This window comes from Eptatretus burgeri, chromosome 11 (assembly GCF_056783735.1).
Source record: "Eptatretus burgeri isolate ZD-2024b chromosome 11, Ebu_testis_v1, whole genome shotgun sequence".
Lineage (NCBI taxonomy): Eukaryota > Metazoa > Chordata > Myxini > Myxiniformes > Myxinidae > Eptatretus > Eptatretus burgeri.
The window spans coordinates 21,935,602-21,961,949 of record NC_140971.1 but is presented as its reverse complement, the minus strand read 5'-3'; the positions used below and the strand labels follow the sequence as shown (position 1 = coordinate 21,961,949).

The window sequence follows — 26,348 nt, the reverse complement described above, 5'->3', positions numbered from 1 at the left end:
ACACACACACACACACACACACACACACACACACACACACACACACACACACACACACACACACACACACACACACACACACACCACTGTACTGTGCTTTAAAAAAAAAAAAAAAAAATCGCACCCATGTCCGAAGGAAGCGGCTCAGTTTGTCATCTATATATTACGAAAACTGTCATTGTATGTATGTATGTATGTATGTATGTATGTACGTATGTGCCCGAAATACAGCCAAAACGGTACACGATAGCGTAAAAATTTTGGGGCCACCTGACTCACCATTCGCCTGTGGTGTGCAGTATCAAGTTTTGTTCAATCAGGCAATGAAAAAAATTAAAAGATCAATTCCCGATACAGTCAAGTACTCTTCGGGAGAATTTGATCATGCAAACAACCTCAAGGCCCGGTCACACCTTGACGTTTTAGCCAGCGATGGCAACGTATTAAAATGTATCTAAAACGCTGGCTTACGTTGAACTTTTGATGTTTTTTTTTTTAAAGATTCGGACGTATTCATAGCGACTTGGTCTTATGTATAACGCATTGGTAATGGACACAGAACGTTTCGTTGTGTTATAGATAACTTGTACCAACGAATGCTGAACCTGTTGTCGGCCTACTCAACCGATGCCCAACGATAGTCTAACTTAGGCATAGCGCGTTGCACGCATCGCCGACGATGTCGTGACGTAACCTATTAAAAGGCTGACGCACAACGATTCGAATCATAACTGCCGTAGAAATGGAAGTGTCAACATCGCGGTCACACCTTGGCGATCTTGCCAGCGTATGCCGACCTAAGAAAAATGTGTCTAAAACGTTGGGGCACGTCAAATACGGTATGAGTAAGTTTGGTATACGTGAGTAGAACGCTAAAGTACGCTATCATACGTCGTAGTAAGTAGAGTACGTCAAGAAATTTTAAACATGTTCAAAATTTTACGACGTACTCGGCGTATGACACACGTTCCGCATGCGATGGGGATAAGTTTTACACACGATATGTGGACGCTTACACACGTCCACAAAGGCTACTTATAAGCTACTCATAAGTCGAAACACGTCGCGGTAATGTCTTTTTTACGCGAAACTTATTTCTAACTTATGTTTGACGTGCTTTGAACCAATTCTTTACGTAGTCCCAACACACATCGACGTATGTAGACGTATTCCAATGACGTCTTCCAGTCGACAAAAAAAAATAAATGAACGTGTTTCTAACTTACAACTGCCATATAAAGACGTGTTCCCAGCGATTTTGGGGATTGCTTTATAAAAAAGGGGAACCCAACAGTGTTTTCGAGTCCTTTTTGAGTCTATGTCCATGTCAGCAGTAACAGTATTAGTAGTAGTTTGTTCATGTTGGCAGTAGTAGGTGAGTGTGAGGGGAGGGTGTGGGTTATGATGGATCCTCCTTGCGTTGTGTCGCCGGGGCTGGTTGGGCCGACGCCAAGGGGGTCTTCGCCTGATGCCGTCCTACCTGGGGACGTCGAGCAGGCTGGGCGGTTGGGGGTGGCTGGTGTTGCGGAAAGTGCGAGTCCGGCGAGGGTGTCACCTCGACCGAGCCGGGAGGCGTCTGAGCCTGGGCTGTCTGGTGGCGCTGCCCGTCCGAGGCGGGTCAGGGTGCGGCCGCGGTACTTGGAGGATTATGAGTGTTGATGGGTTTCAGATGGTCATGTTGTGATTGTCCGTTCATCGTGTGACGGGTCATTTTACGAGGGGAGGAGTGTGCTGTGTCACGTGGTTGGGTTTTCGTATATCATGCCTCACCCGCTAGGGGTGGCAGGAATGTGCTTCTGGTCGCGCAATAAAGCGGAGTAGATGGTGGCCCGCGTGCTTCTTGCGTCCCACTGCACCGCGTACACTCTACTGGGGACCTGTGGATGTGCCTTTTCAAGGTTTGATATTAATTGGACAAGCAGTTCTCAAGTTACGGCCATTTATTTACCAACCAATGACAGGACAAGGTGCTATGACATCACGAATGACGTCAGAATTCTATTTTTTTTTTTTTTGCATGTACGGCCACGCACGTATGGGCATGCGAGAGCGAAGGAACGGCCTGCGTGGTTGTTCTTTCTGGCACACGGTTTGAAAGTTTTTCATTTTATTTTTGCACATACAGGCAAGCACGCACGGGCATGCACCTACGGGCACGCACCTGTATAAAACAATTTGGATAAAAGTTGGACAGAATATCGTTTTGAGCCTTTACTGATGCATCATAGAAATTTATATAACAGCATGGCAGGAGACCATTTAAAGTTTCTGTAATTTAATCACGCCACCTCAATGTAAGCACATTATGTACGATAAGTAAGGTTAAGCAATCAAAATCTGTGAAAACCTGCTCCTTACAGCAAATCGATAAATACATACACGCCTCGTTCATGTGGCCAAAGCTTTCATTGAAAATGCATCAACAAAGCAGCATACCTCTGTAAGTGCATGTAGTTGTCCCTCGTGCACGCAAGCACCGAAATATCTGATGAGGTGGGGACGGGAGAAGAGGTGAAAAGGCATGGGGTTGGGAGAATAGGCAGGGGGAGGGGGGATGGAATAGGTCGTGAGCAGGCGACTTCAAAACAATGGCTAATCCTTTTCAATACTGAACGTTCCTTCCAGTACATTAGTAAATATGTATTCTTCTGTTCCGGTGCTGGCACTCGTACATATTTATGATGCTCCAAAAATAACATCATTGATTTACATTCAAAGTGCTGCTCTGATGGCCCAATATGGCCTCACGGAGTTGCTGACAAAACTAAAATAAAAGAACCATTTTAACCAACGAGACAGACAGTAACTCAATGCTGTTAATACATAAATGATAATAAGCAGAGCACAGATGCTGCTCATTCTCAAACTCATCAATTATTGAACAATCGTTACCCTTAAGAAACTGATAAACAACATCACAGCTGCTTTCCCCTTTCAACGAAACGTGATCAGGAAGGAAAAGCAATTTGGATGGACAAATACAATGAGGAGAGAAGTTGGTGATTGTTGCTTTGTCCAAACTTTGCTTCATATGCCACAAATTTTTATTTTTTTTTGCAGATATAACAAGAGAGTTCATAGAACACCTAACCACATGCAGTCTTGAGAAAGAGGACATTGGAAGGATCTGTTTAACTCTTGCTTTGCATTTCCGAGAAACATCTATATTTCCTACAAGTTGCCATTATGTCTGAATCTCGATATTCCCCAATGATGAGAGCATGACCAGCAAATTTGAGTGGTCGTAATATTTTGTCCAAGTGCGGAACTGCTAAACTGGAGGTTTTTGGAAATGTTCTTCTAGTGTTCAAGTTATAATTCGATTGAAATAAAATCAAGGTTTTGAGGGTTGTTGGAAATATACAAAACTTGTTTTTTCAGAAGTTTACCACCGTTGATGCGATCTTTTACGCCACCTGAATCAACACGTTACATTAGTTCTTCGTGCCCGTTTGTGTCCTTCATGACATCCCGAAGGAGAGAGGGTAAATTTCCTGTTTGGAATGATTTTCAATTTTATTTGACTGCCAGACTAAAACAATTACCTCACCCCCTCTCTGTTCACATGCACATACTGGACGAGACTCCACACAATTTGCAAAATTCAGAGCAAAAAATTATTACTACACTGCAGGTTAGTGTTCTTATTTGTGCTCCTATTTGTATTCGAGTGTTCAAAATGTACAATTAAATTGAAATTAAGTAGTTCCTCGATCACAGTCTGTTGTCTATGGACATACAGACAAAGTGAACCAATTGCTTAGCCTGCTTTTTCACTTCACAGGTGAGGTAGTGAAGTTTGTTAAGAGTGAGCATTCCAAATTCAATCACAAAATACAGATGGCTGCAAAAACATGAAAATTTTGCTTTCACTTGTAAGGGCTTCACTGCTCGGATGTAAAGTGTAAAACAAAGCGTCGGCCAAAATATGTAGAAACCGACTTGTGGCAGGGCCCTTGATCACGGCTTGAATACGTTATGGTATCGACGCCTCAAGTTTCTGGATTATTCCAACAATCGCAGCTCCGTCATATGGGAATCCGATTTTAAAAAAGCATGAGGCTCGGTAGATAAGAGTGGTCACAAATGATTTACCAATGTCTGTTAGGCAGTCTGTTAGGTGTAATAGTACAGTGTGATGTTAATGCTTGTTTGCCTATCATTCAATATGGACAAAATTGTTTGCTAATAGGAGAATGTAATGCTTGTTGAGGTGATATGTTTGTTCTACAAGTTGAGAAAAGCAAAAGTGAAAAGAAGGGAAGGTCAAGTATGGGAGCATGCACCGGAGCAGCTGCTGTAACCATGAGGCACGTGGTCCGCCCATTGGCCGCCTCCACTCACGAGGCTCCCTCACTGAGAGAATCTGGTGAACAGGATAAGTGTCAGGAAAACGAGCCGCATGTCCATGCAGCAGCAGCTGACGCTCACAGACGATGGAGGTAACAAATCTCATTTGAGTCTTTCTCGCCAACCGCTCGTTGGACAAAAAGTCCATCCAGTGATAGCCAAGAATTCCATGAAGAGAACTGGTACCAAAGGAAATAAGTGTCCGTCTCAGATCCCTGGTCAGAGTCCAAGTCTCACATCTGTAGAGCAAGACTGGAAGCACGAAGCACGTGAAAACTCGGACTTTCGTCCTGCTGCACAGGTACCGCCACCGCCACACCCCATGATCCGGCCAGTGAATCCATAACTCCCCAGGCCCGACCACAACATCGAATGACCTCTGCCTCACAGCCAGCAGAGATATGAACATCACTGCCAAGCGAAGTGAATCTCTCCACGACCTTAACATCCTCACCACAAACAGGTAAAGACAAGACAGCAGTACCCAAGATGTCATTGAAAGCCTGGATCTTAGTTTTGACTCAGAAAACCTGTAATCCCAGCGGCTCAGACTCCTCATTCAGCACCGCAAAGGCCCCCAAAATGATATCCAGAGTCTATGCAAAGATGACTGCATCATCTGCGAAATCAAGGTCAGAGATGTTGACATTCCTAAACGATGCACCATAGCTTGATCTCTCCGAAATCCTCCCCAGAATCCAGTCCATACAAGCATTGAAAAGTGTGGGGGCCAGTGCACATCCCTGAGGAACAACAGTGACAACTGGAAACAAGCTGGAGATGGCATCACCACATCTTACAGCACTCTCAGTATCAGAGTATAGTTCAGACATCAGATTGATCAGTCTTGGTGGCACCCCACAAAGAAGAAGAATCCTCCAGAAGGAATCCCAATTCAATGAATCGAATGCTTTGCAGAGGTCAACATAGGCTGCAAGAAGCCCCTGCCGAAAAACTCTCGTCTGCATTCGGTGAAGACCCGAAGGGCAAGGATACGGTCAATCGTTGACCTCTTTGGTGTAAAGCCTGACTGCTCTGGGCACTGGTGCTCAAGCAGATGGTGGCAAACCCGATCAATAATTATCTGAGCAAAGAACTTGCCCGGCACTGAGAGCAGCGTCACCCCTCGGTAGTTGTTGTAGTCTTGGCGATCACCCTTCCCTTTCCAGAGAGGGACAACAAGGCCGCTCTTTCAGTCAGTTGGGATGATGCCTGTGTTCCAGGCAGAGCACAGAATTGTATGCAATAACACGAGTTCAGCATTTCCACTATCCTTGAGAAGTTCAGCACGGATGCCACAGATCTCATCGTGGGGCGGCTTCGCTCCAAAAAACAGGTCGATTATGCACTTTCCCTTAAAAGCATAAAACCTGTTACATGGTTAGAGCAACACCATACAATGATTTTTAGTCCAGGGGCCACCGGAAATTGCACCCCATATGTCGGCCATCTTGGATTTCAAAATGGCCACCACTGTGGACCAGTTTTGTTAAATATCTCCTAGATTAGTACAGATATCGAGACAGTTGAAACGCCTATAACTACATTTTAGGGCTCCAGGAATGCAAGGGTGACATTAAATGTTTGAAAATTGTGGCTGCCATCTTGAAATCCCGCCATCCACAGCTATTTTGCTCTAAAATTCTATGCTCACATTTCAGAGAAATAAATTTTTGATGCTTTAAAATATTGATCAAACTATGAAACTGGTAGTAGTTATGCATCTACTCATTTCAGGGACATCATCCATTGTTATGGTGACTGCACAAGTGATCAACCCTATATAGGCCTGTTCATCTGCAACTGGAGATGGCAAAGAGCATCAAACTTGTGGATCCATCTAAGCCAGATGCTGAAATGGGTCGAGTTACTCAGTGGGAACTCTGCATTCTTTGTCAACAGAACACCACTGAAAAGGTTCAGTTTCCCAGTCAACTAAAAGGTGAACAAGGTGAAGCAACACTCGCAGGGTACAAAACATTGGTAATCCATTTCTTGAAGAAACCACTGACATTGTGGTCCTCGACACAAAAGACATCGCAAGCTCATCAGTTATTCACAGTGTGCAAAATGTGCAGAAGGTGGGGAAGGAGGCTTTGGAATCATTTGTGCAAGAAAGGCTCATTGAGCATTAAAAGCCGCTCAATGATGTCCTCTCCCGCAACAAGTTGCCATTACTTGGCAGCTCATCAGGAAAAGCCCAGTCTAAAGACAAACAGAAGGTAGCCTCATTAAAGAGCGATGTGCAATTGTTTTGCCACCTTTACATTGCTTGTCAGACATGTGAGGGAAACCTCGATAATTTTTTCCATCATGAAAATCAGCCTTTCCCTCCATCCCTGTCCCAGGCAGGGAAGCTTCGAACTGGAACAAAGAGTGATCTTTTATAATGCTTTGAGGAAATTGCACCGGCAAGTACACAGGCTCCAGAGGTTACATGCGTAATACTTGATGGGGCAGCAATTGTTCAAATGCTAAAGCCTGGAACAGCGAAGACCCTTGGGGAATATGCCAAAGAGGTATTCATCCCATTTGTTCTCTCCCAGTACAAATCTGCAACCCGACTTGACCTGGTGTGGGACCGTTACCTGCCTGAAAGTCTGAAGAGCATGACCCGAGAAAAGTGTGGCAGGGGAGCTCGTCGACGTGTAGGTACCTCAGTTGCAGTTCCTGGACAATGGCAGAATTTTATTTGTGTAAATCAAAACAAGACAGAACTTTTCAGTTTCCTGTCCAATGAAATAATCAAGTCAGTTGAAGACCAGAGCAAAGAGTTAGTAGTCACACTGGAAACAGAGGTTCTTACTGCTCCACCACACATTAATCTAGAATCACTTGCTCCATGCAGCCAAGAAGAGGTAGATGGCCGCATGTTCCTCCATGCAGCTGATGCGGCACAGAGAGAGAATGACAGGATCCTAATCCGAACCGTTGATACAGATGTTGTCGTACTTGCAGTTATGGCAACTCAGAGACTTTCTGTGAAGATATGGTTAGCCTTTGGAACAGGGAAGAGCTTGGGATTCCTCCTTGCACATGACATAGCCACTGCTCTCGGCCCTGAGAAGTCTAAGGCCCTCCCCATGTTTCATGCACTGACAGGATGTGACACTGTGTCAGCGTTTGCTTGGCGTGGTAGGCGAACTGCATGGGCTGTATGGGAGTCGTTCCCAGAGCTCACAGATGCACTATCTGAAGTCAACCATGAACAAACAGATATAACCGAGTCCTGTATGAGAATTATTGCAAGATTCGTCATTTTGATGTATGATCGCACAAGTCCCTGTCGTGACATTAATACAACATGAAAGAGACTGTTTGCAAAGAAAGGCAGATCTCTGGAATCAATTCCGCCTACACCATGCTCTGGTGCAGCATGTTAGGCGTGCAGTGTACCAAGGAGCATAATGCTGGGGCCAGGCATTACATGCACAGCCTGAGCTCCCATGTCCAAGTGAGTGGGGTTGGGAAAAAACATCCGACAGTCAGTTTAAACCGATTTGGACAACACTACCGGAAGCCGCAAAGATCTGCAATGAACTTATCCGGTGTGGATGCACAAAAGGATGCACTGATCGCTGCAGGTGTAAGAAGTCTGCACTTCCATGCACGTCACTTTGTTCTTGTGATGGGGAATGCAACAGAGACTAGAAAAGTCAAGTGATGGTAACTGTGGTTTTTTTGCCAACTGCTTGTGATGTTTTCTTGATGGTTCATTCCTTCACATATTGTGCTAACTGATGATAGTTTATGTTCGCCTTTGGATGGTGGCTATCTTGGATTATAAGATAGCCGCCACATATTCAATCTCACCATTGGATTCCTAGACCCCTAAAATGTGGTTTCGGCGTTAAAACTGTATTGATATCTTTACTACTTAAGGAGATCTTGAGCGAAATAGTTTGTCAATGGTGGCCATCTTGGATTTCAAGATAGCAGCCACAATTTTCAAACATTTTATGTCACCATTGGCTTCCGAGAGCCGTAAAATGTAGGTATAGGCGGTTCAGCTCTCTCGATATCTGTACTAGTTAAGGAGATATTTAACAAAACAGGTCCACACTAGTGGCCATTTTGAAATCCAAGATGGCCACCATATGGGGTGCAATTTCCGGTGGCCCCTGGACTAAAAATCTTTGTATTGTATTACTCTAATCATGTGCCAAGTTTTATGCTTTTAAGGGAAAGTGCACAATTGATCAGCGAAGCCGCCCCACTATCAGGAGATTTACCCCATTACAACCGGTTCACCACAGCCTGTGTTTCCACAAACGAAGGTGGATCACAGTTGAATGGAGGATCAGCAATAGTGATAGTAACACCGCTGCCATCCAATTCAACAGCTGTTGGATCAGCCTGGTACAGTCGCACAAAGTAACCAGCCCAGCGGGCCTTCACTTCTGACTCCTTTGTCAAGAGCCCACCACCATCCGCTCCAACTGCAGTACAACGAGGGTTGGGCTGAGAGGAACACAATGCGTGAATCCCCCTGAAAGCAGGACGAGAATCACTTGATCACGTGTGATGCTTTACCCCCTCACAGATTCCTCGCACATCAGTCTCTTGTCCACACTCAGCTCACGTACACTTTTACGCCTCAACTCCCTGAACAGCTCAGCTCTGCCATTAAGCCTGGCCCTGTGATTCTGGTCAATAGTATCCAGTGTCCCTTGAGAGAAAAAACTCCTCCCCACCCGACGGTGAGTTCAAAGACATCAACCGGCACCATCAAGAATGGTGGTCTTGAAGGCACTCCACAACACTTCAGGATTCCCCAAAGCGCTCAAACCCCCCCAAATCCCCACTCAGCCTGTTCGCAAACTCCTCAGCTGCCCTCTCGTCCCTGAGCTTGCCAACATCCAGCCTCAGCTGGGATGGTACCATTCTCCTGGATTTAAGCTGCAGCTTCAGAGTTGCAACAACAAGCCTGTGGTCAGTATTGAGGAATGGCGTACTCTGGTAGACCCTGCAGTTCTGGATCATCCTCCAGTGAACATCAACGAGCACATGGTCAATCTCCTTTGCCACACTGGCAGCGTTGGAATACCATGTCCAGCGATGAGCCTGTAGGCACTGAAACCATGAACCGGCCACCCTAAGTCCATGACTTCTTGCAAAGTCAAGGAAGTTGGTGGTATTCAGGTTCACAGTTACAGACCCATGGGGACCAACACACGTCTCATAACCATCCCTATCAGTTCCATTCGATGCATTGAAATCCCCCAAGACTGTAGGAGAATCTCACCTGGGGCACTGACCAACCACAGACTCAAGTGTGGCATAGAATGCGTCTTTCACAGTGAAATCATTCGCCTCAGTCAGAGCATATACAGAGACCAGGGAAATGACACCCAAGGAGTGACGAATCCTCCGTCTCATAATATGCTCGTTGACCGGTGTTACCTCAATTATCATTGGGATCAGTTTATTGGACACAGCGACAGAAACTCCTTGGGCATGTTAACGATCAGAGTGACCAGACCAACAGTAGGTATAACCAACCGCCATGATCTCATCACTATCTGGTGTCCGAACCTCAAAGAGTGCTGCAATACCGATGTTCGAACGCTTGAGCTCAGATGATAAGACAGGTGATCGTCCTCTATTAGGGATAGGATATTCCAGGCACCCACCAAAAGGGATCACCTGAGGTTCACCAAAGGAGATCGCCATCTGGTAGACGACACCTCAGCACCACCCCAGCACACATTCCCACCATCTGACTCGGTAATGTTACCCCATGGTTTTCCTCCTAACATGAAAGAACGGGGGTCCCGAAGGCTTTGCCCCAATTCTGTCAATCAGTGAGCCGTCCTGAGGAGGGCAGCTGCACAGAGGTACTCCCACAGAGTGGGGTTTCAATTTTCTTTACGGTCTTCTTATGTTTTGCGGAGTGAAGGGTTTTACAGCAGCCGAAGTGCAAATCCTGCTACCAACATCCTAAAAAAAAATAAACCAATGTCAACCGCAGGGTGATCCGTATCTTGCCAAAAGGTGACCACGTGTGACTTCTTTAAGGTCACACTGAGGTGAACAGAGCTGCTATCCACCAGGAGCGACTCCTTGAGGAATATCTGCCTATGAGAGATTCCGATGAGAATCGTTCTACAGAGTAACCATGAAAAATATGCTTTTGCCTCATAACGTCACCAAATGACGTCATAATGTCTCAAGCTTGACATATCTAAAAAGCACTCATCGAGGTGTTCAATTTGAGGTCCTACACGATATGGTTCCTAAAACTTGAAAATTTGACCTTGGGGTCAAATATGTTTGACCTGAGGCGCTAGCCATGAAGGTCAAGGCCAATCGCCACCAAAAATTAATCAGCTGAGCGCCAGACCATGAAGTATATTCCCATGAAGTTTGAAGACGATCCGATCAAAATTACTCAAAAAATAAGGGTTTCGTCGACTCCCCTGATTTGCGACAAAGTGACCTTGACCTTTGACCTTGACCTTCAAAATTTTATGCGCTGAAAGGGACCTCTATAGGCCTCTGATATGCGAAGTTACAAAAATTTCCAATGATAACTGTGCTCTGCAGAGTGATTTATACGTGATTACAGACCAAAAAAACAACAACAAAAAAAAACATGAAGGTCAATGCCAATCGCCACAAAAAATTAATCAGCTGAGCGCCAGACCATGAACTATATTCCCATGAAGTTTGAAGACGATCCGATCAAAATTACTCAAAAAATAAGGGTTTCGTCGACTCCCCTGATTTGCGCCAAAGTGACCTTGACCTTTGACCTTGACCTTCAAAATTTTGTGCACTGAAAGGGACCTCTATAGGCCTCTGATATGTGAAGTTACAAAAATTTCCGATGATAACTGTGCTCTGTAGAATTTTTCATACGTGATTACAGACAAACAAACAACAAAAAAAACAAACAAAAAAAAAACATACAAGCTGACTAAAATATCTTGCAAAAACTTCGTTTTGGCAAGATAAAAAGTAACCCAACTGCAGGACGACGTTTGCAGACACAGTTGGGTACGAGATATGGATGGCCGTTGGCTCACAAGGAGCTCCTCTGCCCTGACAGGTTTTGTTTTTAATCCTGCTGGGTGCCCATATCATACACCCTCCTCATCACTGATGTGGGAAATGGTATAGTCGCCTTCAACCCAACCATGAAACAGGTTAGTTCAGGTTTACATGATACCTGCAGCAAGTCACAGATCTGATCTGGCCTGACCTGACAATAAAAAGAAGACAAGTTACAATGATGTTGTTAGAGCCAGTTGTCAGTTGCTTTGTTGTGTAGAGTGCTGTGTTGCAGTGCTGCATTTACCACTTGTGCAGTGACTTTGAAATAAACTCAAGTTTGGAGTTTGTGTGCATGCCAGTTTGGACATCGATCGAGTAAAGAACTTTAGGGTTTGTTATGGTGGTGTTTGCTTTGCTGCAGAACCCAACATAAACTAAATGGGCAATAAAGATAGTGGTGTTGTCCCTTTAAAAAGTCCGTAATCACACTGTACCGTAGTTGTAAAAAAAATAAAAAATAAAAATAAAAATAATCTGGTCTGGTGCAATCCTCAGATAAGACCCCTCAAAAACGATTAATCAACAATACACACCTTGTTCAGTGGAAATAATAAGGGGTCATCATCACTAGCTTTTCACTTTTAAAATAAATATGTGAATGAGGAACTCTGAAGGAATCCATTTCCCCACACAGTCCAATCACCCTGATAACTCATTTGGTACAGTGTTGAGACACAATATGGGCTGGCAGGTTAGTCTCGAGCTATTGCACTCACTTCTGAACACAACTGGGTCAAGCATTTCAGCCCAGTTTTAAACTGCCACCCTGGTGTTTCACACGCAGGGAGATACATCAAAGCACGTGCCGTCCCTATGTTGGACGTTAAGCTGGGTACCCCGTCTGCTGGCCTTAGTGGAGAAGATATGACGGGTGTGTGTGTGTGTGTGTGTGTGTGTGTGTGTGTGTGTGTGTGTGTGTGTGTGTGTGTGTGTGTGTGTGTGTGTGTGTGTGTGTGTGTGTGTGTGTGTGTGTGTGTATATATATATATATATATATATATATATATATATATATATATATATATATATATATATATATATATATATATATATATATATATATATATTTATTTTTATATCGTTACGGCTGTGGAAATTCGCAATACACTATAAAGGGTCCTTAGATCAGTTATGACGCCAAGTTTATATGCAGATAGTTCCCCATCGTTGTTTAAAGGGAATTCGTGTGATTCATCGGGCTGCGACTCTGAGATAGCCGTTTTTCTGTTCTATCGTTATTTTGGACCGTCCGAAGACTTCAAACGAAGGCCCCATGAAAGGCCTACAACGGCGCGTGAGTTTTCCCACCTTTTTTGCGGCGCCGGGGCTGACGGGAGAGGCCGCGAGAGCTCGCTGGCGATTGGTGGATACGGGGTGTGAGGCGGCCGTGAGGAGGGAACGCCCCTTTTCGAGGAGCTTCTCGAAAGGGCTAGAGGAGAGGCGGAGCCAAAAAGGGGATGGAGCGAAGGGGCGGAGCCCCGCGCTATATAGGGCGGACCGCGCGTGGGCTCGCTCTCTTGGTGGACGTCGTGTTGGATTCTTCCTCTCTCTTCGTGGACGTCGTGTTTGAGCTCTCTCTCTCTCTCCTGCCTGGATCATCGCGTTGGATTCCTCCTCTTTCCTGCCTGGATCATCGTGTTGGATTCTTCCTCTCTCCTGCTGGGACGTCGTGTTTAGACTCGTCGGGCTCTGGATCGTCGAAGGCTCGTCTCTCCCACTGGGCGCCAAGCCGTGAGGGTTGCGAGCAGTAGTCCCGGGTCGAGGCGCGCACGAGAGGAGAGTGCCGGAGAGGACTCGCCGACCGTCATCCCTCGAGGGGGCAGGTAACCTGCTACGGTCTTGTAGGACCCGTTCGGTCTCCCAGGTCCCGTGTCATAAAGACCCAAGCGGTCCAGCCTGACCCCCTTGTCTGTGAGGGGGTCTTTTCTTTCCATTTCTTTTGCTTTTGTATGACTGCTGTGGCGCCGAGTCCCTATAAGTTAGACCGGTGTAAGTGACTGTACATTGCTCGTATTCGGTGGTAACGCTTTTCTTGTATATTGCATGATTCCTTGCTTGTGTTGTGTGTGCAATATGTGCTTTGGAATAAATGTCCTTGTGTGAAATGTATCCCGTTCGTCGTCTCTTTTCCCATTGAAAGTGCCATCTTGAATCGCGGAATAAATTAGTAGCGGGTTTTGAACACCCAGGGTAAAGAAGAGAATCTGATCCGTCGAGGTCGGCGATAAGACCGCTCGGTTATGACTGTAGCACGGAACGGACGCTTAAGCGGTTCGTGTCCTAGGCCGACCTGCAGCGAGGTATGATCGCCCGGTCGACTACTCGCGCAGGTACTTAGGTAGGTCGAATTTGGCGAGCAACCCTATCCTGCGCGGGTGGGCAATTGGCACGATCGTGGTGAGGTTAAACCCCCACCCGTGACTGGCTCCTGGCGGTAGTTCCAGGAGGGTCACGACTGAATAGTCCGTCCGGTGGGCGACGCGGCTGCGATTGGAGTTACGCAATCGCTCGCACGCCTGGTGGGCCAGAATTCGTAACAATATTGTTGCGGTTTTCGCGCCCGCCGGCGTGCGACGGCCACGTAACTCGAATCGCGGCACGTCGCCCACCGGACGGACAATCCAGTCGTGACCCTCTCGGACTAACGCCGGGAACCAGTCACGGGTGGACCTTTCGGTCTCACCGCGATCGAGCCAATCAGCCCCCGCGTGGGATAGGGTTGCTCGCCAAATTCGAACTACCTAAGTACCCACGCGGAGGGTAGACCGGGCGATCGCACCTCGCCGCAGGTCGACTTCGGACACGGGCCACTTAAGCGACCCGTTCCGTACTATCAGAATAACCGAGCGGTGTTATCGTCGACCTCGACGGTTCGATTAATTATCGGGCGTATTCAGCCCACTACCAACCCTTTACGTGAAGCAAGATGAGGGTTCAATGGGGGAAAAGACGAAGCGAAGCGGGAGAACAGTTCAACAATAAAAGCACATTTATTCGCGGCACACGGGAAGCACACAAATACAATTCCACCAAATGCACACAAAAAAAATAAAACACAATTCCATTTACACAAAAAGCAAATATAAAAGCGAAAACACAATGCAGAGCTAATACCAACTACCGAGCACACGGCAACACTTATACAATTCTACTTCACAGACGGCGCCGACAACACATACCCAAAACCAAGGAAAAGAAATACCCTCAAGGATGAGGCGGGCCTGAGGCCGAGACCGGGTCGCGCCTACCCGTCTGGTGATGAGACGCGGAGCGGCGATGGCCCCGCAACCCGCGGGCCTCGTGGACGGTGTCTGGTAGGGGGTGGGAACGGGGCCCCCTTGGTCGCACTATCTCAGCGCGGGGGGAAACAGGAGGGGGTTGCTGATGCTCGGGGTATAGAGGATCTTTATTATCCCTGGTGTGCGTCTCCACCTCGGCCAGGTCGCGCTGCCGGCCTCCCTCGGGCGTGCAGCTCCCGGCACCGACGCGAGCACCCCCTCGTCCGACTCTCTTCAGCTTCTCCAGCCACTGCAGGCTTCGGGCTCCAGACTTCCACACTCGTCCCCTCCGTTCCGACTCCTTCTCGTTCTCGTTCTCCTTTTCGTTCTCGTTCTCCTTCTTCGTTCTCGTTCTCCTTTTTCTGACTGACGAACACCGTCCTTTTATCCCCCCGTAACTTCGCCTTTGACCCCCTCCCTTTGACCTTTCACCTCGCTCCCCATTGGCCCGAGAAAAAGTGGGCGTGAAGGCTTTTTGATCCACAAATTTGCATATATCGATCGCCCTGGGGGCGGGGCCAAATCGCCCCTCGCTCACCGATTGGACGGCAAAAAGTGGGCGTGTGTCGTTTTTGATCCGTTTTTGAAGCACAAAATCCGTGATTTTGTACACGCTGTTCGACGCGCGTTCTGCATGAGTCCAACACCGGTACCCACAGCGGGGCAAGAACGGTGGCGATGCTACGGTTGCGAGGTGTGACGGGAAGGTCGTGGCGGTTGTGGTGAAGCGGCGTTGTGGTTGGTGGTTGATGTTGTGGTTGTGATGGTAATCATGGCGGTTGGTCCAAAATAAAGATAGTAAAAGAAAAACGGCTATCCTGAAGAGTCGCAGCACGTATAAATGACATGTATTCCCACTAGACAACGGGTTTGGGCCTAACTACACATGCACTTACCGAGATACCTCACCTAAGGGACCTGAATGGTGGTTTGCGAATCTGGTAACCACAACAATATATATATATATATATATATATATATATATATATATATATATATATATATATATATATATATATATATATATATATATATATATATCACGATAAGTTTAAAGAAGCAATTCTTTAAAAGAAGGTACGTTTCATTTCATATTTTGACCAACTTGTAATAAGGATGCCATCATCGACCACGGTGGCCTCGAGAGTCATCATAACTGTTATTCCTGAAAGCACACCTGAGCACGTTAGGATGCCACAGCCGGTTAAGTAGTTGAACCTCGACCAGCATATTGAAGCGGTTCCCTTTCTGTACATTCATCTTCAATGCCATCACCCGTCCTGTCGTTTTGTGCTGTACCTGCAAGAAAAAACAGAAGAAATGGACTAATCAATCTCTGAAGATACAGCAGGGGGCGCTTAATGATAAGAAAAATATATTTACACATCAACAATAGTTCTTTAACCACCCCATATCTACTTTAACAGCTGGGGAAAGTTTTTGGCTAAATTCTTTCAGGAACTGGAAAGGCACTCGGTGGAGCGCATATCTCCGCTAGGCTGAACATTTTACATTTTGTATCCCACTGATAGGTTGGATCTGGATCCAGACCCGAACGAAAATCTCATCGGCTTGCTCTCGTCTAACAAACTCATTCAACCACTTTTGTCATAATCCATCCGTAACTCTTTGAAATATCATGCTATAGTGTATCGTTTTTGGCACCATCTCAATGGTGAAGAATTACTTGAAAAAAAATTAGTGTCCGGATCCGGATCTTCACCAAAATCTAATCATTTAATCTTCATCACACACCCAACCTGTCCACCAAATTTCATCCAAATCCATGCACAACTTTTTGAGATGTCCTGGTCACAGACAAATAAACAAACAGACAGCGGTGAAAACATAACGTCTGTCCACCTTCGGTCGCAGAGGTAACTAGCAGGCCAGGTCTGACGTTCGACTGAATGTGGCAGTTGTAATTTATTCAGTGTGCCGGTGATAACTCGCCTAGTCTTCGTGAAAGACACCGTGGGATCTTCAACGTCGACAAACTAATGCTTCACAGAAAGGACAGTTAACTTAACATCCATCAGAGGGACAGAGCACTTTATGATGAAACGTTCTGCCTGTGAAACAACAATCCGACATTTCTGAGATGTGGTGAGAATCAAATCCAGGCTTAACAGCTGAAGGATGAGTGCACCATCTCTGCACCAGCCTGTCAGACAAAATAAATTAACATTCTCATTCTCATTCTTCTTCTTATCAGATCAACTCTTAGACCAAACTCAGCAGTCACTGATCCTCAGCTTCCAATCCTCTCGAGCAAGCATTGTTGTGTGCAGTTCCTTTGTTTCCAGACCCGTATCCTTTTTCAACAAGTTGATGTAGTTGAGAGCTGGTCTGCCCCGCTCCGGTCTTCCATGTTTAGGTGTCCATAGCACAAGGCAGGAAGCAAGTTAATTTTCACAGATGTAACAGTATCTACCAAACCTGAGATGTCTTCATTTACTCTGTTGTCGTAAATGACAAGAGATGTCGCAAAAACAAACACTTGCAAAATCTATTGCAGGATCAAATTGCCACAAAATGGACAAGATGAATAAACAAATCAAGGTTCTTTCAGAAGGTATGCTGAAAACCATAATAAAGAAGGTTATTTTGAGATATGACTTCATTTCACAGTCAGCAGTTAAGCAAGGGACATACAGGTGCCAGAATAACCTGCCAGTCCAATAATAAATAAAAGCATTCCAATGAAAAGCAATCCCTTTTTGTGAAAGCCATCAGATTTTGGGACTTATGACAAATAAAATCATATTGCAGCAAAATAGACTGAAGGCACAGGGATTATTCGCTGCTGTGTGAAATACTCCGTGGATCTGCGAGTGAGGCTCGTGTGCCTTCGCACAGTCGTATGGCACGACGCACCATGTTTGGAAACACGTCAAGGGCGTTTGACGATGTAAAACTAGTGCGAGTGTCATATCTACAATCCGATCATGTCTTCGAATTATCAACATGGCCGTACTTGTATAAATAAAATAATTTCCTCTCTGCATTATGTCTGAACATTGTATGCCTTCATGTTGTGGTCTGGTTCAAAGCAAATCCCTGCTCCAGGTTTTGTAAATCCAGGGGTGCAGAGTTTTCAATCCTCTTAAGTCTCGTCGCCAGCTGGAAAGTTCTGATCTCATTCAAAACTTATGTAAACAAGGCATGCATAACGACAAAACACTTAATAGGAGGCAAGAACCACGTCATTCCTCATCATCTCACAAAGAGCTCCAAGGTTCCTTCAAGTCCTGGACACTTTGGACTTTTTAATATTTTTTTTTTGACGTTGATCAAAGACTTGATGGTCGAGGATGAAATAAATTGCAAAGACATGTGTCGGTACAAGCATACAATTCCAAGACATTAGCAGACAATCCACAGATCAATATACAGAGTGTCCATAAAGTCATTGTCAACTTTGAACTTTTATAACTTTTGATGAACATATGATAGCAATAAACTATAAATGGTACATTAAAGTATAATTCATGAAGTTTTTACTCAATCGAGTTCAGATTTTTAGCATTCAACATAAAAGCCATCTTTCACAATACATCTTGGCGTCAGGAAGGGCATCCGGCCATAAAAAAAACATTGCCTCAAGAAAAAGCCTAACCCCAGCACAGCAGGGAAAAATGGCTGTAAAAACGGTCATTTTTTTCACAATACATCACTCAATCGGATTTTCCAACTTGCTGAAAACATTCTCCAATTGTTGCTGAATAATTTCATGAATTGCATTTGTGACCATAGCTCTCAGTTCATCCAAAGAATGTGGTTTTGATGAGTATACAACAGTTTTACATAGACCGGGCGTAGTGGCGTGCGCCTGTAATCCGGCGACTCGGATGTTTGGGTTGGAGGATCGCTTGAGGACTGGTGCTCTGCACTGGGCCACGCTATGAGAGGGTGTAGGGCAGCCCGGAATCATTGAGAAACCCAATCCTTATCCCTGTGTCGTAAGAGGCGACCAGGGTTGCGTCAGGAAGGGCATCCGGTGTAAAACCTGTGCCAAATCACAATGCGGATCATAACGGATTGTGAGATGATGAGGATCCGCTGTGGCGACCCCTAAAGGGAGCAGCCGAAAGACGAACAACACACAACAACAACAGTTTTACATAACTCCATAAAATGTAGTCCAATGAGGACAGGTCGGGTGAACGAGGTGGCCAAGCAATTGGTCCATGCCGACCAATTCACTTGTCTGGGAAGACATAATTCGAGAACCGTCGCACATTTAAAGCCCAGTGGCAGGGAGTCTCATCTTTCTGGTACAGGGTGATATGTAAAACATTTAGTCGTTGTCGTTAAGGAACAAATAAATTGGACAACATTGCAAAGTGAAGTTCATCATCGACTGCTGTTTCTTCCAAAAAAGAAAGGACCAATGATGCATGACTCCTTGAGAGAACATCAGACATCGATTTTTCAAGTCTCTTCAATGTTGCCAGACTTCCTGAGGTTTTTCTGTCCCCCAAATGTGGTAATTGTGGTGGTTGACTTTACCACTGGTGTAGAAGTTGCCTCATCAGAAAATGTCAACTCGTCAAGAAATCCAGGGGAATTGTGGATTTAGCAACAGAAATAATAATAAATAAAACATAATGAATTAAGCTTTCATACTCCATTTATAGTTTGTTTCTATCATGTATACATCAAAAGTTGTGAAAGTTCAAAGTTGCACAAGGACTTTATGGGCACCCTGTATATGGGATTTTAAATTGCGATCAAAATGTCAGGAACTCTGGGTTCAGATGGTAACAACAAACAGGCCAATAAGTACATTTAAACTGATGCTTTTGCTCCATCTATAAAGGGTAATGTTTCTCACAAACATCTCTGTGCATATAAGGCACAGTGAGTAATACACTACAAATACGAGTGATTGTGATTCCTTTCAATATAACGCCCAACACTCCTTTAAAACTCCATGTTGGCTCTTTTATCCTTTTGGAGTTTCTGGGTCACCAGACTGCTCGAACATAATTCCCTTGAAAGCCAAGGTTATCATCAGCAATCGGGTTTCCAAATCAATTATCATTATGAGCATAATGAAGCCGTATAATCGCTGGTGTATCTGACTTGAAAAGCACATCATCAAAAGGGCATAGAAAGTGGTACAGTACACTCAAAGACCTGCAGCAAAGGCCAAGATTAATCCAGCTATGTCGTGCTTATGAAAGCAAAGTATAACAGCCTCAACCTCCTAATCCTTTACATGCTGCCGCAACCTGGACTCATGGTGTGTATAAACTGTGTACATCTTTGAAATAAACATGGCTTAACACCAAGGGCACTGTCTTTCCCATGTCAAAACTTGAAGAACTTGTTGATAAAATGCCTTGAACTGCTCTCGCACATTTACTGCAGCTGCACACAGTGTTAACGGCATGGCCAAGATCAACGCCAACTCGCTATTGGCCAAAGTGACAGTTTGATTGCTGCTGTTACGAACAATCTGGATACAAAAGCACGCATCCTGAAAAACAAATGCAATGTGTTCCACACTGATAGACGTTTTCAGCTCAAGCTTATTATGGTGAGGTGTCAGCTTTCAATTTAAAAAAATTAAAAGCAACACACCTGGGGTTCATGCGATAGTAAAACTTGGCAATACACAGTAGGCCTGTTGAGTCTCAGTCCCATACATTTCAAGAGAACTAGTAAGAGCCCATGGTAAAAAAATACCACAATTTTTTTTTTAAAGGAAGCCTCTTACTCTTTCACTGGTTGAAAAAGCTGAAACAACAGGATGTTATATATATATATATATATAAAAAAATATATATATATATATATATTTTTAACACCAAATATTTTTTGGGGGTGCAATTGAGACCGGTCTGTTGTCCATACACCCACCTGGGTTCAATTTTTTTGGTTCATTGAAAACTTCAAAATTTTCCTGTAGGTTTGGATTAATTTAAAGCAACTTTTACTTCATTATCCTGCCCCCTCCCTCCGGGTTTGTAATCGTCCGGTTTGTTTGTTTGTCTGTCTGTTAGCAACTTTACGGCAAAATGGCTTTCGCAAACACCATCAAATTTAATCCACAGGTGGGCAATGAACCTTGGATGACCCCATTAACTTTTGGGTCCAATTGGATCAAAGTTCAAGGTCACGAAAAAAATCAAAATCGTTTTTCGCTCATAACTTCGTCAAAAATGATCTGATTGACTTCAAACTAAGCTTATAGTGAACCTTATTCTATTTGTCACTTAAAATCCTACCTATTCCTATCGTGAAAAATGCATATTTGTGAAGATCGGTAGGGTCCGAAGTTTTGGGGGTCATGGTCAGTCAAAATTACAAATTTTCCATGAAAACTAAAACATGGTTACGAAAATACAACTTTACGGGAAAACGGCTGGTTCAAACACTGTCAAATTGTATCCACAGGTGGGTAATGAACCTCGGACGACCCCATTAACTTTTGGGTCCAATTAGGTCAAAGGTCAAGGTCAGGTCACGAAAAGGTCAAAATATTTTTCGCTCATAACTTCGTCCAAAATGATTTAATTGACTTCAAACTAAGACTAAAATATTCCTTATAATCAACATACAGGTTAAGGATGTATCAAATTTAAATTTGATCCCCAAAATAACTTTATGCCTTAAATGGACGGGATTTGTTGTGCCTGGCACCACTTGTTTTATTTTCTTTCTAAGGAGTGTTTCTGTGTTTCAGGGTGGGACAACTATATACATATATATATATATACATATATATATATATATATATATATATATATATATATATATATATATATATATATATATATATATATATATATATATATATACATATATATATATATATATATATATATATATATATATATATATATATATATATATATATATATATATATATATATATATATATATATATATATATATATATATATATATATATATATATATATATATATATATATATATATATATATATATATATATATATATATATATATATATATATATATATATATATATATATATATATATATATATATATATATATATATATATATATATATATATATATATATTACATGCACACATGTGGAATAGATAAAATAGATGATAGCAAACATAAATTAATGAATAAACCAATAATTTTAAAACTTTTTTCTGCCTTTTTCAGACTGGGCACGAACCGCTCGCTCAGGGCGACGGGGCATGAACTGCTCGCCCCACGAACCGCTGCAAAATTCAGTGAGACAATTTCCTTTAATGAGACTAAGGTACATATCTGAGGTAGGCCCCAAATAGGCTTCACACATGTTGAGTATTTAGGATCATGCACTGGTTCTTTGTGAAGCCATAAAAAGAGACTCTCTCTTTCTCTTTCTCTCTCTCAAAGATAGAGGCTCATGGAAGCGCAAGGTGATGGAGGGAATGAACAGACAGTAAGGCAACTCCGGGATACAAGAAAGGAAAGAGAGACAGACAGAAACAAAGAGACAAAGAGACAAAGACAGAGACAGATGGGGGTAGGGGAGTTAGCAGAAAGAATATGCAACACACACACACACACACACACACACACACACACACACACACACACACACACACACACACACACACACACACACACACACACACACACACACACACACACACACACACAATCAGGAATTTTTCAGGAAATCAGCAGGTTGGAGTCAGTGTGACTTCCATGTACAGTACTTATTGCATACAACCTAGAAACCTTGCGTAGATTTCACCAAAAAACAACATTGCATTTACATCGACGTTTCAGGGATATGTTCACAAACATTATTCTTTATAAACAGCTGCGTGTGATGGCTGGAAAAGAAATTTGGCTCGGAAATTTAGAAAACACGTTAATATGGCAAAAGGCTCGGAAATCAGGTGTTATTGCACGGCCGCTCGCTCAGGGCGACGGGGGCAGGGGCCGCTCGCCCAGGACGACGGGGGCAGGGGCCGCTCGCCCAGGGCGACGGGGCACGGGCCGCTCGCCCAGGGGCAGGAACCGGCGCGGCATGGGCCACTCGCCCAGGGGCAGGAACCGACGGGGCAGGAACCGCTCGCCCAGGGCGACGGGGCAGGAACCGCTCGCTCTGAATGACATGGCGTAGCAAAAGCATCTGTAGAGAGTGAACGATTTGCTTAGAACGGCGTAGCGCAGTACCGCTGTCGCCAATGAGCGCTCGGCAAGTGGCGTCAGCACTCGTGCAAGCACTCCAATTAAATGGTTGATAATGAACGATTGGCCAGGCTGTTGCTGCATTCCATAAACTCATAAAGGATCCCTTTAACTTTAAAGCCAGTCTTCACAACGCACGGAGCAGTTAATGAAATAAAATGACTTAATGCACAAAAGAGAACTTTGCAGCTTAATGCAGAACAACCATGGAGACATCGCAAAGTTCAATCACCCATGAAATAAACATTGCACAAAATGCGCCATTTTGCCTGCTCGTCTGTGCAAGTGTCACGTGGTATATCGGTTCAAGGTCCGCACAAATGTTATCACTTCCTTTTTAAAGAAAAAAAATAAAAAAACGCCCGTCTTTTACCAGACTTGCTTTGATACCCTGCAGAGCACCTCGTGAAACCTCTGAAAATATAAACATAGATCTGGCAGATGCTATAGATGGGCAGTCCCTCTGGGGGACAGGGCACGAGGTCTCGCAATGAATGCATTAAATCATATAGCTAAATGAACCTCGTTAATTTTGTTCCTAATTTTTTTTTTGTTCACGCATTATAAATCTCCAAACAGGAGAAAAAGGTAAGTTTAATGTTTTGGAAATTTCACATTTTCTTGTGTATGTATGGAGGAGGGAACATCGCCTTGCTTGCTTTAAGTAAATAGGTATATCGGCTTAGTTACAAGACTCGTTATTTCTTCAAATTATCAGATTTCACAACAGATTTCGACACTTGTTTAGTCCGGACAATATCCAATCGTAAAAACCTAAATACTATTTCAGTGATATCCTTCATTAGTCCGTGAGACTGGACCATGGAAAATCGTATTATATAATGCATGAAATCGCTCCAAGCTCCTAATTTGAAAACTTACAGCATTTACAAAAGCAACGTATGCAACAATTCGTAGCTATGATGAACAGGCATTCAATACGAGTAAGGAAAGCGAAAAAAAAACAAACTTTATCGTTAAGAAATCGTTGCGGCCTGCTCCAAGTCAAGGCATGGTTGAGTAGGCCAAAAAACAAGGTGGCTTCAGACACCAGCGAGGTTACCCAAGGAAACGCGTTAAGACTCAGAGAGCGAGGTGGCTGAGGATCGCCTGATGAACGATATAATTAAATAATGCTGTTAATTATCTGCAAAAGGGGTATTTTAATTAACCCAAACACACAATTTTCACTTTTGCACTTCCTTGGAGTTTTCTTAGAATGCATGCAAAGTTTCAGGCTGCTAAGTTTTATGGTTTTGGAGTTATGGAGGAGACACACACTGACACACATTGCCTTTTTAGGTCATCTCTACGAGCATGACCTAATAATATGGGTGTCGATGTCCTTCGATCCGCCGGTCTGTCCATCCGTTCACAATGAAGTTGAAGCGGGAGATCTGGTCATTAGTGATCCTGATAGAGGTCGATGAGACGTACACGATGGTATGACTTTCAAGGTCACGAGGCCTTTGAAGTTGCGAAAATGATGATTTTCAAATTCTATCTCCTCCGCCATTTCTCAAGCGATCTTGAATTTGATTGTAGCATATGAATCTATGGGACAATATCTAAATTTGGTCGGGCCGGATTTTCGATATTCGCTTTCATTTTCGTGTCACGTGACTTCAAAGTTGGCAAAAAATGCGAAAATGACGATTTTCAAAATCTATCTCCTCATACATTTCTCAAGCGATCTTGAAGTTGATTGTGGCATATGAATGTATGGGACAATATCTAAATTTGGTCAGGACGGATTTTCGAATTTCGCCTTTGTTTTCGCGTCACGTGACTTCAAAGTTTGCAAAAACTGCCCTACCTTCAGGAGGCTATATATTCTCTACTGGGCATGGTAAAAGTTAGTGAATGGTGTCATTGCATAGCAGCTGACCTTGTATATTTATACATTTTCCGCCGAAGGTGCAACAGTTTCAAAACCCGAAATGTAAACGTTGGCATTTATTTTCGAAATATAATTTCGTGCGCACACGCCAAAATGCCGAGTCATCTTTAACCAAGCTGCGCAGTTCGAGCTGCGCAGTCGTCTTCGGTCATAACTGAACATTGAGAACTTGTGGTATTATAGAGATGACCGTCACCCCCACACGGGGGTAATTTTATTAGTATAGATATCCCAACAGAATCTAAGTATGGCCAATGTGCAGGCCTCTCACTTGGCAGCATATGAGCAGCAGTAAATACAACCATGAAAGATGTTTACATCGATACCAACATTTCCTCAAGTTCTTCACTTGACGAAGTGCATCACCTTTGTGCTGCACAAAGCAAGAAAGAGTGACAACTCCTTAAGGCCCTGTCACACCTTGACGATTTAGCCAGCGTATGCCTGACGTATGCAAAATTTGGCTAAAATGCTGGCACACGTCAAATAAGTTATGTGTAAGTTCGTATACGTTAAGAGCACGCTGGCATACGTCGTAGTATGCTGGCATACGTCGTAGTACGCTGGCATACGTCATAGTACGCCGAGGTGTTAGACAAATTTTCCATGCTTGAAATTTTTCGACGTATGCCAGCGTATCACTCACACGTTCCGCATAATGCTGGCCATAAGTTGTAGGCAAGTTACGTGATTGTTGACACACGTTACTTGTAAGTTACTCATACGTCGAAACACGTCAATGTAATGGTTAGCGTCAGTGTTCCAGACTCCCTGTTTTGTTTTTTTTCTTCGGTATGACGGTGATGTTAACACTTCGATTTGTAGTGCGGTTATAATATAATATAATTAATAGGCTGCCGCTCAACGATTTAAATCATAACCGCACTAGAAATCGAAGTATCAACATCACCGTCATACCGAAGACAAAAAAAAACAGGGAGTCTGGAACACTGACGCTAACCATTACATTGACGTGTTTCGACTTATGAGTAATGCACAAGTAACATATGTCGACGTGTCAACGATCGCGTAGCGTGCCTACAACTTATGCCAGCGTATGAGGAATGTGTGTCATACGTCGAGAAATTTTCAACATCCTGAAAATTTATCGACGTACTCGGCGAATGCCAGAAAACGACGACGTATACCAGTGTACTACGACGTATGCCAGCGTGCTCTTAACGTACACAAAACTTACCCATAACGTATTTGACGTGTGCCAGCTTGGTTCGGCAAATTTTTCATACGTCGGCATACGCTGGCTGAAACGTCAAGGTGTGACAGCGGCTTCACACTTCGATGTCTAGTGCGGTTATGATTTGAATCGTTGAGCCGCAGCCTATGAATAGCCTACGCCATGTGATCGTCGGCGATACGCTGCCGCGCTATGCATAAGTTAGACTATAGTCGTTGGCATAGGTTGTGAATGCCGACAACACGCTCAGCATTCGTTGGTATAAGTTATCTATATGTGATTAAAACGTTCTGTGTACGTTATTAATACGTTATGCATACGTCCAAAATTTTTTTTAAAACATCAATAGTTCAGCGTACGCCAGCATTTTACATACATTTTGAGACCTTG

The 26,348-nt window shown here is 44.0% G+C and overlaps 1 protein-coding gene across 2 annotated transcripts in view; it reads right to left on the bottom strand.

Annotated features, from left to right (window-relative positions):
• The window catches only part of LOC147016646 (dual specificity testis-specific protein kinase 2-like), a 169,665-nt gene that overhangs the window by 67,193 nt on the left and 76,124 nt on the right, over nucleotides 1–26,348 (bottom strand). For both annotated transcript variants that reach the window (XM_085845514.1, XM_085845515.1), the window contains exons 2-3: nucleotides 15,862–15,983; nucleotides 2,437–2,485 (exon numbers count right to left, since the gene is read on the bottom strand). In XM_085845514.1, the coding sequence (XP_085701640.1) occupies nucleotides 2,437–2,485; nucleotides 15,862–15,983 (171 nt within the window). The remainder of the gene's footprint in view (nucleotides 1–2,436; nucleotides 2,486–15,861; nucleotides 15,984–26,348) is intronic.